The sequence below is a fragment of the Nuphar pumila genome, chromosome 5, assembly GCF_984573655.1.
Source record: "Nuphar pumila chromosome 5, dmNupPumi1.hap1.1, whole genome shotgun sequence".
Lineage (NCBI taxonomy): Eukaryota > Viridiplantae > Streptophyta > Magnoliopsida > Nymphaeales > Nymphaeaceae > Nuphar > Nuphar pumila.
This window is the reverse complement of record NC_143253.1, coordinates 1,272,887-1,286,174: the sequence shown is the minus strand read 5'-3', so window position 1 is coordinate 1,286,174 and position 13,288 is coordinate 1,272,887. Positions and strand designations below refer to the sequence as shown.

Genomic DNA, 13,288 nt, shown 5'->3' with positions numbered 1-13,288 from the left:
TAAGATCTTCAAATTTTCAATGTAAAAGGATACAAAATATTATTTTACCGGGTGTGTGGTCTTGGTCTGGTTCATGTAATTCTTATAGAATTCGGGTATGGGTTTTCTTATAGTGGATCCGATTGAACTCGGGTCCGGACCTCGATACCAGTATCTTAAATCAGCTCTGGGTCTGGTTCTACCTGAGTCCCAACCAAACCCGACCCGTTGACACCGGCTCGCCTAAAATACCCCGAACCGGCACCCGCACGGTACTCCCTCGCACGTGCCACCAAGAAAAACCCTCGTTTCGTTAGAGAAGCCTCCCCCTACCACGCTCCCTCCTCTCGGCGACAACATCACTCTCTGTGTAGAGCGCTCATTACTCTTCTTCTTCCTCCCCCTCTTCCCTCCCTCTCATTCTCTTTCAGAGTCGTTCTTTCCTTCCTCTCTTACACATCTCTCTTTCTCTCTCTGGCTGCTGATCTCTTCTTCCTTCTCTATTTTGAAACCCTAACCCTTAACTTTGCTTCTTTTGCTGCTTCCGTAAAGAGAAGATGTATACAAAAGAGTGGACGATCTTCAGTCATCTGTTATTTGATCGTATGTGAGTGATCAAGCGGAAAACAAGAAGAAGGAGAAGGATCAGAAGAAGGGAAGGAATTGGTAGATGCGAAAGATTTGCGAGGAGTAAGCCAATTCCGGTTTCCGGGGCGATGGAGTGCGGCTCCGTTGCCGGGGGTGGGGTTTCCTGCCCCCCTAACCCCGCTGAGGGGGCTCTCGTCGAGACTGTCCTGTCCGAAGAGTTCGAGGCCGCTGTGAGGGTTGGTAACGTGAGCGAGGATGAGGGTGCCGAGAGTGCAGGCAGTGTGGAGGGAGAGGCCGAGAGGCCGAATGCGTGGAGGAGGCCGGCGGTGGACGGGAACCCGGTTGGCCAGGTAATGGGGGCGGAGTCTTGGCCGCCGCTTGCGTCTAATCATCTGGATGCAGGACAGAGCGGCGGAAGTAGCGGCGAGGCTTCTCCTCTGCCTCCCCCTCCGCTGCCGCCGCTTGGGCCACCACGGCGACCACCCATGCAGGTTTTCCTTTTGTCCGCTTGTTGCTATTTCCATTTTAGACATCCTTTGATAATTCTTTTGAAATTAAGGATGACGATGGAAAATCAGAGTGCCTGTGCGACTTTATCTGTTTGTTTAATTTGTATATTTTCCAGGGTCTCAGTGTTTCTTTTTACTTGTTCATTCTTTTATTTGTTTGCTCATTCTTTGCCTTTTTCCTTTTTTTGGCAGTTCTTTCTAGTTCTTAGCTCTAAACAAGATAATATGTTCAAACAAACATATTTGGATTTTTTATTGTTAGCTGTTGTATTCTTTCATATTCACATGGAGAATGAATCACTCGTGTCGAAGTGATTAGGTTTGCTTTTTAGCAGAATATTATATGATGAGGAATGGGTCGAATATCTGTGACTGTGCTACAGCCTGCATATACGTAAAAAAATATAGAAAAAGGAAAAGGAAAAGAATCCGAGTAAACATGCAAGCCACGAGCACTAATGATGGAAGTTTCATCTGAAAGTATCTCCTCTTTTTGTTGAATGTTGTTAAAACGTAGCTATTATTGCTGCATCCAGTTTTTACAAGTGGAACTCCAAGGATTTTGTAGCATTCTGGACTTGAAAACCTTCATAAAATTTTTGGCTGTCTACTTGTTTACACTATTTATAGGTAATGATGGTTGGGGCTGGAAGTTTCTGGTAAAAGCTTCACGGTTGAAGAACAAAGTAAATTCCTGCTTGAATGTAAACCTGTCTCAATTAAATCAATGATCTGGATGGTTGCATGTCGCCACACAAATGGGGAACATGCATCAAGAGAATTCCAATAAAATATGGTTCTGTTCTACATTTTTGAGTTTCTCATGGCTGTCCCTGCCTATCTTGTTGCATTAGACTCTATCAATTGCTGTTCCTGGCACTATGGTGGTGCAATCTTCTTGTATTTGGAAAAACACTATTTATTGTACTAGTGAGGCTCTTGTTCCTGCATATGTGATGTGACTAGTTTATATGTATTTGATTGATTGCTCAATTCACATTGGCATGCTGCCAGCTTGAAGATGAGATAAAGGGAACTGAATTAATAGATCATAGTTTACATATTTATGGGATATGGTAACTTTTAATGCACAACCCTTTGCTACTGGATTCTCTGTTTTATGTTAGAAGCCACGACCTGTGACCTGTCCCCTAGTATGTTGGGTCTGCTTAGTTTATACTTTCCTGCCCTGTCATACCTGGGTCTTCCAGCACCTGGCTTTAAAAAGATGGTTGCCATCGAGCTTCCAGATTGCCCTGGTGGAGCCGTAGAGAGCATCTAGACATTAGAAACTGCATATAGGGGGAATTCATGCGTATATTTCTAGTTAATTGTTGTTGTGATCACTTCAGTTGATCAAAGATGCCACAGCTTATGGGATCTTTCTGTTTGCCTTCTTCCAGGGACCAATCCGTGCACCAAGATCAAATGGTTATGGTGGTGGAAATCGTCCTCATAGGCATTCACATATGCACTATAAACCAGGTTCAAAGCGTAATTATCCTGCAAATGGTGTGGTCCCATTTGTCGCTCCCATGCACTATCCTCCTCCTCATATGCAGCCTGTTTATCCTATGCCCATGAATCCTCAACATGCTCCAGTTCAAGACTATGCTTTTCCTGCTGAATCCGGACAGTTGATTCCTTCAGAAGCTCACTTTGTAAGGCCTGGATATGATATGGCTGTGAGGCCTTTCAATCGACCAGCAGCAGGAGTTGGTGTTGATAACTACAGGAACTTTCATTCACCAATTCGAGGTGATCCAAATGCATATATGGGCAATTTTGAAAACAGAAGAAATGCTTCCCAGGAGCCTGTTGGCCGCTATAATCATCCATGGCATCCACAACGGGCATTTATCCCCAGTAACATCCCCCCTCACGTTGGCCCACCTCCTTTTCCTGGCCAACATCCTCCCTTTTATGGTCCTCCACCTCAAGCTTTTATGAATGCACCACCTGGTATGGAAAAATGCCTTTCATGCTTCCAGTTCGCATATTTTTTTTTTTATATCTTTGAGCTCTTACTGTTTTTCTTTTATGTTCAATGCCATCTTTTAAGTTGAAAACAGAAAGAAAATTACATCTGTTGATGACATTATCGTGGTGATTTAGCTTCATCTCTCTCTCTCTCTCTCTTTTCTGTTTTTAATTTGGTGGGTGGTAAATCATGCAATGCAGCTCCAATGTTTCATGCTGCACCAGCACCTTATCAACATACTAGTGTTCCACACTATTTTGCACCTCCTCCTCCTCCTCCTCCACCACCACCACCACCACCTGTGCCTGTTCCTTCTTTAGCGGCACCTCCTCCTCCTTCTCCAGCTTCAGAAGTTAGCTCCCAATCATCTGATTCACAGGACTTGAGGAATCGGATAGTCAAACAGATAGAGTACTATTTCAGGTAAATTACTTCCTTTGATGCTCGGTTTGTGTTTATGCCATGCTTTATTGCTACATTAAGACTGGGGCTTTGCCTTCTTTTAAAAGTAACTTGCTCTGGTTACTGGCTGCATTTTTCGTGTAAGCCCTTTGAACTAATATGCAATTGCATTCCTTGTACAGTGCAGAGAATTTGTGTAAAGACAGATTCATGCGTAATCTAATTGATCAAGAAGGGTGGATTCCCATAAACATAATTGCAGGCTTTAGGCGGGTTGGTTTTTCATCAGTTTAATATTGCATACATTCTTTACATCATATACATCAATTTGCGTGTTTGAAAGCTTTCTTTTAATTGTGTTTTATTTCTTTTGGTGCACTTGCATATATCTTTATGTTGTTAGCACACATTTTGAAACAAGCACACATTTTGAAATAAATCATGTGTTTCAGGTTCTAGCCATGACAGAAGATATTGGAGTAGTTATTGATGCACTGAAGGACTCAAAGGAAGTTGAATTGCAGGTGAGATGTCTGCGACTTTCAATGCTCTTAACTCCTGTGGCAGTTGAATGCGTATTTTGATATGCATTTGCTTATCGGGCTTGTCTTTGGCCTCGATCGAATGGTGTTCTTGCAGCGGAATATGATGAGGAAAAGCAAGGACTGGGATAAATTTCTTGGTTCCTTACCAGATGATGGGCCACTGCCATCTCCACATGCTTCACAAAGCCATATTATTATAACATCTAATGATGTGAAAGATCATTTGCTGGAAGCAGCTGAGGAGTTGGCTGAACAACATCACAAAGCATCTGATAGTTTAAATAATGGGATAACGGAGGTAGCTGAAGGTGTTGTTGCAGAACCTCATCATGGAATGCCTGATGATTTGAACAACCAGGTAACAGAGAACGTTGAATTGGTTGCTGTAGAACCGCATCATGATACTTCAAACCATGAAGATCAGGATGGAGACATATCATTGCAACATACATCTGAGATTGAGGTTTCATCTGCAAGCCCTTCAGTGGATGAGGCGGAGAAAGTCATATCTACTGATGGACAAAAGAAACCTGCTAAGAATTCATTAATCAATCGGACATCTAGTTTGAGAGTTGATAATGGCATTGGGCTGTCTGTTTTTGGTGAATGTCGCAAGGTCCCAAGTGACAGTTTTTCCTCTTGTTATTCTACTGTCAGAGGTTTTAGTGAGGCACCTACATGTTCATCCACAAGTATCAACTCCTTGGCTAGGTCAGAAGTGACAACTGATGTTCTTGTAGATGGCTCGTCCATGTATAGAGGGGACCAGAGCACTTTCCTGCTTGATGAAGAGCTTGAATTGGAGCAGACAAGCAGAAGGGATTATCTTTCATTCAGTAGAAGGTACACTTGTCTTTTTTGTTTGGATGTTTATTTGAAGATTGTCATCACCTAGACTACATAAATGTTCTGAGCTTCTTATATGTGGAATAATTAAATATATTTCTTTCTAATCAAAGAATATAAGATATTCAAAATGGTGGAACTCCTCTTGCTTAATTCTTCTGCTTTTTTCTCTGCAGTGTTTGTATGTAAGTCTCCCAGTGCCGCATATTAATACAATAATGACAGGTTGTTATTGGTGCATAAGAATTTTGCTCGACACTTCACCTTGAGTTCTGTGAATAGCATGCAGTTGCACACCTACATTACATGGATGCAGATGTGCATATGTGGATACAACCATTCTTATCAAATTTCCTATATGACTACCATATAAAGTGATATGGAACACAAGACAAATGGAGTATCTGTGTGACATAGTTGCACGCTTTTGAGCCCTTTGGGAACCATGTCAACTAGTTGCTCCCCATGTATTAGCATATAAATGACAGTACATTTTCTTGTCAAAATCTTAAATTACATATTGTGTGTTAAGAAAGCCTCTTTTCTGGTACTCAATTGCTTTGCTTTTTGTGTCTTCTGTACACATTAATTCATGACATATTTTAATGGATCCATTGTGTCAAACATATGCCAACAATGACCAGAAATTTATTCTTTTGAGCAACCACATTTCATGTTGCTTTTATGTATAAAATAGTGACATTTGACCCAATAAGTGTAAATCATTGAATTTGATATAGGAGAGCCCATGTTCAACAGAAGAGGATAGGGTATATTGGTAATTTGTTCTCTTGATCTGTTGTATGTTACTGCTTATGCATACATTATACAATATGTGTGTGTCTCCATTACACCACCAATTGCTACCCAAGGTTGGTAGATTACATGTCTCAAAATTTTTACCACTAAACAAGTGAAGTACAAAGATAAAATCATTAAATATCTAAACTGATAATATCATGATTTCGATTTGGTACCATGAACATTGGAACAAAGTTAAAAACTAAGATAATGATCATATGATCTTATGTATTTTAACCAGCAAATGTGCATTTTTCACCTTCCAAAAGAACCTCTCTCTCTTTCTTCATTGAAGGTAAGAAAATGTACGAGGAGTGCACCCACTTGATGTACCTTAGAAACATGCTTCATGATCCAACTATGTCAGTTATGTTTTAAATTTATAGTGTTTTGGGAATTTAACGAGTCATTACATTTCACCAACCTTGAATGTGGGTTTGGGTTAGGCCTTTATAATATATATTGCTACTAGTGGTTGGCATGTTCTATATTGGGTTGTTTGTATTAGTTCTGATCAAACCATACTTGTTTCTCTTCTTATAGGAATGAGGAAGACGATGATGATATGGATGTTAATGATCATGATGTACAAAGACTCGTAATTGTAACTCAGGTATGGTTATTGACACTTCATGTGATTCTGTTGGCAAAACAGTTAGGGTGTGTTTTTTTTGGCCTGAAATGAGGGAAAGAGGCTGCATTTCATATGAAACGAGTCTTTCCCTTTCGCAGTGAAACAAACAGCCACCTAGGATCCTGTGGTGCACCCATGATTTTTCTTGCCAAAGGGCTCATTTTATATGGAAGGTGCATCATGCCTACGGAAAGCAGTTTCTCGCGAGAAGGGTGTTTCATGCGATGTGGCTTTCCCAGGGGGCCGCGTGTACCAAACACACCCTTAGAATTTAGAAAATGATCCCAAATTCAGCATCTCTTAAATCTTCTACTAGTGTGTTTGGATTTACTTTCTACTTACATAATGGCAAAAAATGTTTATTTTGTCAATTTTATATGCTGTTACTACTAATGCAACTTCATAATTATTTAAAAGAGGTGGTAGAGGGACAAAATGAGCCAAGAGGATTGCTGTCAGTTTATTTTTGGTATATTGTTTTTTTCAATTTAGGAATCAGTCAATTATTCGTTTCCATATATTCTTCAGTTGCTTGGATCTTTACTGATTTTGATACGTAACGGAGTACATTTATATTATTAGACCGATTTGTCCTTGTGTATGCTATTTTGATTCTAACAAATAATCGATTGCAACTTCTAGCTAGTCCCAGACAAGGTTATGTTGGAAAAAGCTAAAATGATTGATGCTGCTTGAACCCTTGATTCAATAAAATCAAAAGGTGTTCTTTTACCCTATTTTGTCATAAAAGGAAGTGACTAGATGTACCCATTTATCCATAAAATTGGTATGAGCTGGAATACTGCATTCTGTAGCATAAGGTAATATTCCCAGTTGCCCCATTTTTCTCAATAAGTGGATGCATCCAAACAACCCCTAAAAAAAGAGGGCCTTGTGCAGTGCAGTCCCATACTCTGTGGTGCTGGGGACGGGTTTACTGGTGTCAATCCTTACTTTCTGCTGTTTTTGCAAGGACTGGCTAAAGGTTAGGACTGATCTCAGTGGACCCCTAAATAATAAACAGCACGTGAACACCAGATTGATATTGTGGTTCTTGCTTGTTCTTTGAAACTACTCCACCTGTTGAATGGATTGTGCATGCACATGTGCAAAGTTCTACATGTCTTTTTGTTAACTGGTGCATCGGTACTCCAGTCATCTTCCATTATGTAAAATGCAAAATGTATGCAAAGTGTTCATGGATAGGAAAATAAGTTAATATTCTGAAGATGTTCATAATTGCCTCTACTTGTGATCGTTTTGTCGTGTATTTTGTATACATTTTTGTGTCAGTGCACCTGTCACATGTTATCAGAAAGATGTGCTGCCGCAGATAGGCGTAGCATTATATATATTTTTTAAGTTGCTTTGCTGTTTACTGCAGAACATCAGAACTGGGGAAGATAATAAAGCTGATGTAAGGGAGCCAAAAGCTATTGCGACTGAGCTTGTGACTACGATCAATGATGGCCTTTATTTTTATGAGCAGGTTGACATGCAAATTTTCTCTTAAATGAGTAATTCTTTTGAATTCTTGATCTGGGCAGTTCTGTGCTTAGTAACCGTATAGATTTTTTATGCTGTTGGGTGCTCAGATGAATGTTTAAGAAGCTTGAATTTCTTGCTTTCAGGAATTACATGCTAAGCAGTCTGATAGTGCTCAGAAGTGTGTCTCTGGTTTAGAGGTGAAACATGGAGATTCTAAACCGTGTGGCCTTATTCCTGGATTTCTGTCATCAAAGCCTAATGCTGTCTCTGGTGGGAGCAACAGCAATGAAGACAGGCATTGTAATGCTCGAAGGAGGACAAATAAAGTCTTAAACAAGCCCCATCCACAACATAACCAGCGTTTGTTTCCTGGCAATTTTAAGATCCATAATGTTGGTCGTAATCTACATGGTATTGTGTCTGAAAGCCCACCAAGTAACTCGGTTGGTTTTTTCTTTGGGTCCACACCACCTGAAAACTTTGGGTCAGTTTTCTTGTTGCAGTTACAATGCATTACAATTTATTCAATTCATATGATGTAGACATAATTCTAACACTCTTCTGTTACTAAATTTTTTGTCTCAGTTTGACATCTTCAAAGTTGAGCAGTGCTCACTGTAGCTGTCCGGCAAGTGGTGTGGTTTCTGGGAGCAGCCCACCTGTTGGATCTGCACCAAAGTCTTTCCCTCCATTTCAGCATCCAAGTCATCAGCTTTTGGAAGCAAATGGTTTCAAGCAGCAGAAGTAAGTTGTATTCTGGATTCAGTATGCACTGGTCTTAGACAGGACACTGGCGTAAGAGGATCTCTGGTGCGTATTTCTTTAATGCTTACTACATAATGCACCTGTTTGTGATGATCCTTTTCTTCAGGTATTTGAAATACTACAAAGGTTCTCTAAATGACCGTAAGAGAATGGGCATTGGTTGCAGTGAGGTCAGTCATGTTTTCCGTGATTATTCTTTAAGATGTTCTATTTGTGTTCGATTATTCAGAGATTTCTAATTATCTCTTGGTTACATGATCATTATCTCAACTGGGGCCTATGGCATTCTTGTTGCTTGTTGAGCTTCCTGCCTATTTGTCATTTTATGTAATTATAAAATGCCAATTCTTTAGAACTGCCTTGTCAAGTTTAAGTCTCAGTTTTTTTTGGCAGTGTGCTTCTTGAATCCATTAGACATGCAAATATGCAACCTTCATGTATTAAATGTTTTTTTTCTGTGTGTGGTTCATGATAGAACACATGAAAATGAAACATTGCTTGTAACCATAAATAGTTAAAATCAGGTGCCTGTAATGTGGCTTTAATTGTCAAAAGTGCACCTAGTACTCGCGGCCTAATGCCTATGTGCCTTGGCAAGCACCTAGCTGGGAGGTGTATGTGTGTCAGTGTGTGCGTGCATGCATGCATACACAAAGGAATATATTTGCTACAGTTGATTGTATGTACAATTGACCTAACATTTTTAATTATTTTATTCTATTTGTTTTTTTGGGGTCAATTTAGCCCTACATGTGAATTATATGGTCCATTTAGTGGTTATCAGCATTTGAATAATCAGATTTTGACGTGTATGGTATTTTCTGGTGATTCAAAAATCGATGGCCATAACACCACCAAAAGTTCATGATTCAGAAAAAAAAAGCACAATCCAGGGTTTAATCCCTGGCAAATTGCCTATGCTGAATCGACTATTGGATCATGTATTTTCGATGAAAAAATGTGTTTTTTGGATGCTTGAATATTTACAAAAATTCTGAGCTGTTGATTTTCAAGCCTTAAAAGATCCTTCTTATGCATCGTAATCGGATGATCCAAGAGTCTGTTTCTATTAAACCAATCATCTAGATCACATCCATACAGTGAAATTTAAGAAAAATAAATAAAAAAACCTATGAAAATCTATGTTCATACTCCAGTTCACATATTCTAGTGGACCTATATATAATATCATAATTTTTGTTTTAGTAATGTGCCTTAGACCATTTAAGATTTTAGATTTTCAAAATTTTTGTTGGAAACTGTTATACCTTTTGTGGGTCCCCAGGTGATGCCTAGTGTCTAGCACTTTTGAGTTTTGATTTGACTGCTATCAATATGGCCATCTAATTGATATGTGAAACAGAGGGCTTGGATAAGGAATGAAGCATAATACTTGGTAAATGCAGATTCACACACGGCTTGACTGGAGACAAGGTCAATGGTGGTGCAGAGTTCATTCTTTGAATGGACTTAAATCACATAATAGATTTATATTGGAGTTGAAGTTAAAAATGAAGGTGATAATATTTTGCATATGATAACCTGGTGTGTGTTGATGAACATTGGGATAAATAATGGTTGCCACTGAATGCATGGGGTTGAAGAATACCATATAACCTGCAAATCAGAAAATAGTGATTAATAATACGTGGAGTATGCAACACTGGAAAGGATCATAGAAACTAGATTCAGAGACAAAGGTGGAGGAAAGGGTGCTATGGAGGTCATTCCTTAATTCTACAATACAGTGGGGGATGGGCCAGAGGTGTAAAGATAACTGATTTGGATTTTAATCAATGGAATACCTAGAAAATGGTTTTCCCTGTCAGACCTGTGCTGTGTTGGCTTCTTAAACATTTAGTTGGCTTGACAACAAGGAAAGATATGTGGATGCATTCTCAAGGAAGTTAGGTCTTGCTAAGCCTGAATCATCAATTTTTGGGCCCTTGAGATAAGGAACTTTTCTTTTGGAATAACTGGAGTATGTGTGTGTGAGATAGATATCCTTTGTACCCCATGGTAGTTCAGAAGTGTGAGATATTCCAGAAGCACTGCTTGTTCTCATGTATTTGCTATTTGTCAGTATCCACATCTATGTGATGGCGAGGTGTGAAACTGTCTTACCTCATCATATGGCCTAGTCGAACAGTCTGATCTCTTTGTACTCGGCTTTTTGTGTCTCATGTCTTGGCCGAAGGTTCTCGCATGTAATCCACATGATTGACATCTTAGTTATGCATGAGCGGATGCAAGCACACAGGCACACACACACACCACACAGCCAGAAACATAAAAAATCATGAGGTCATGTAATAAAAATAACCTCGAGCAGTGTTGTTAAAAGCGTGCCTCAGTGCGCAAAAGGCGCACCTTGCCTTGAGGCGAGGCCCTCTGCTCCTCAAGGCACCAACCTAAGGCATGATAGTAGTAATAATAATAATAATAATAAGAAGAAGAAGAAGAAGCATTTATTTATTTATTTGTAATTTTAGATATTTTTTATATTTTTTTAAGTTTTCACAACATTGACCTCTAGACAGAAATCACAGTAATAATATAAGTGTGTTGCATAAAAAAAGAGATGCTTATTGTGTGTCTGATCGCCTCTCTTTACTTTTGATGCTAGGCCATAAATTCTCAATGCTTCATAGAATGGTGATGCACGTATTCTAGAACAATTATAAACTCCTGTATATTGTTATCACTGATGGTTTGAGTTAACAAGTTCTAGTGTTGTTCTATGACCTGTTTATGTTACCCTCAAAGACCTGAGATAAAGCATGTCTTTATTAAGTGCGAACAGCTTGTGGTCTAGGGTGTGTTACTATTATGTGCATGCTGCCTGTCTAGCTTGCTTTTTGTTACACAATGGATTAAGTGTCATTGCAACCATATTTATTTGATGTTTTAAAATATGCTGATGGATTAACAATAGATTATCATAATTTTGACTTGTTATTGATGTATACAGGAAATGAATACACTATACCGATTTTGGTCATATTTCTTGCGAGATAATTTTAATCGCTCCATGTACAATGAATTCCGGAAGTTATCACTGGAAGATGCAGCTGCTAATTATAATTATGGAGTAGAGTGTCTTTTCAGGTTTTATAGGTATTTTAGTGGCCTTTCTCTTTTCATTTTGTTACTTCTGTGAATAAACATGATTAAACTTGTCAAGATTCATCATAGTTGTGCCTTCATGATTTGATCCGTGAAGTCTGTGGGGGAGGACATTTTATTAGTGATCATTTATCCTAAAATTGAGGACTGCAGTAATTTATCTTCACCATCCTTCTTTGTGCATTTTCAGTTATGGATTGGAGAAGAAGTTCAGAGGAGCCCTGTATGAGGATTTTGAAAAACTGACACTCGAATTCTACCATAAGGGGAATTTGTATGGTCTTGAAAAGTATTGGTAATTATAGCTAACACAATCTTCATAATGTACCCGTTACATTTGTCTTTGATTTCTATCATAAAGGGTGATATGCATTCAAGTGAATTATGCCGGGCCTCAGTCTGCATCTTAATGAGGTTTCCCTGTGGACCGACCTTGTTGGCTTAGTGAGCATGGTCGATAAAAAATTTACCAAGCAATTGATTTCATTAGCTTCTTGGCTGCTATGACTATGGCCCGATGCATCTTCTGTAGCCCACTGTTTTGCTGCTTAGCATCAATTTCCTCGAGTTTTAAGCCTTGTGTCCAATGTGACACTTGGTGTGAGTAAAGTTCAAAGAGAGGTAACCTGTCATGGGCTGCATCCCATTCTTTGCTGTCTACGGACTTGCTTCCTTAAAACATGACTCTTAAAGGGAACAGATCCCATCAGTATCAACTTTCTTTTCTTTTGATCCAGCCCGGATGGCCTGCTGGCGGGGAAAGCCTAGGACTGAATGAAGCCTTTAGTTGCAGTAGATGATTAATTATACTTTCTCAATAGTAGGACTGAATGAAGCCTAGGACATGTTTTACTTTAATTATACTTTTTCGATAGTAGGACTGAATGAAGCCTAGGATATGCTTTATTCAAGTTTTAATCTGAATCTAACTTGAATAGAACATTTCTGAAAACATTTCAGGGCATATCACCACTATCGTAAGGACAAGAGGCCCCTGAAGATGCATCCAGAGCTAGAGAAGCTGCTCAGAGAAGAGTTCCGTTCCCTGGATGACTTCCGAGCCAAATCCAAAGCAACAAAAGAGTGTAGCTGTAGTGCGAATGACACTTGCAAGGATGACAGAGATAGCACCGAGTCTCCGGCTTCAGCCGAAGCCACAACTGGTGTTGGTTTGAAGTTGGAAGAGTGAGAGAAGTTGCAAGCGGCAAGTCTGAATGGAGGCTTAATTTTGAATTGTTGTAATGTGTTTCTTCAATTCTTTTTTCATAAGTCCTCCGATAATGATGATGAGTGAGTTGAATGGGTGGCTCTGAATTTTTTTTGCTTTGGAGTTGTTGGTTCACCTCGGCTTCATTGTACATAAGAATAATGATGGAATGAATGATGAAAATTGATTAATAACAGATTTGAATTCAATCAGTTTCAGTTTTGTTGAAGGTCCTTTTGTTATGTTGGTCATTGTTAGCTCGTTTTTGGACCATACCATGTTCTGGGTCATGGTCTCATTGTTGTTTGAGCCTGTTCTTGGTTCAAGTTCGGTAGTTTCAATCTGCAGGGACTTGGCATCGTTGGTAACTGAGCCCACCTGAGTCATGAGCTTCTCTTTGATTTTCGGTCCCCACAA

General features: G+C 39.4%; 1 protein-coding gene across 1 annotated transcript; it reads left to right on the top strand.

Annotated features, from left to right (window-relative positions):
* Positions 1-320: 320 nt before the first annotated feature.
* Positions 321-13,080, top strand: LOC149836405 (uncharacterized). The gene is made up of 14 exons (XM_090005319.1): positions 321-1,058; positions 2,480-3,038; positions 3,258-3,480; positions 3,642-3,732; positions 3,912-3,983; positions 4,099-4,847; positions 6,195-6,264; positions 7,670-7,774; positions 7,917-8,257; positions 8,359-8,517; positions 8,645-8,708; positions 11,510-11,655; positions 11,855-11,959; positions 12,625-13,080. Exons 1-14 carry the CDS (start codon positions 696-698, stop codon positions 12,851-12,853), a joined length of 3,276 nt encoding a protein of 1,091 aa, XP_089861445.1. The 5' UTR covers positions 321-695; the 3' UTR covers positions 12,854-13,080.
* The last annotated feature ends 208 nt before the right edge of the window (positions 13,081-13,288 follow it).

What these genes read in the sequence shown, in the direction of transcription:
- LOC149836405 (XM_090005319.1), top strand. Translation starts at nt 696, where the DNA reads ATGGAGTGCGGCTCCGTTGCCGGGGGTGGGGTTTCCTGCCCCCCTAAC. An exon ending in CAGATAGAGTACTATTTCAG is followed by an intron (nt 3,481 to 3,641) that starts GTAAATTACTTC and finishes TTCCTTGTACAG; the next exon opens with TGCAGAGAATTTGTGTAAAG. An exon ending in TGTCTTTTCAGGTTTTATAG is followed by an intron (nt 11,656 to 11,854) that starts GTATTTTAGTGG and finishes GTGCATTTTCAG; the next exon opens with TTATGGATTGGAGAAGAAGT.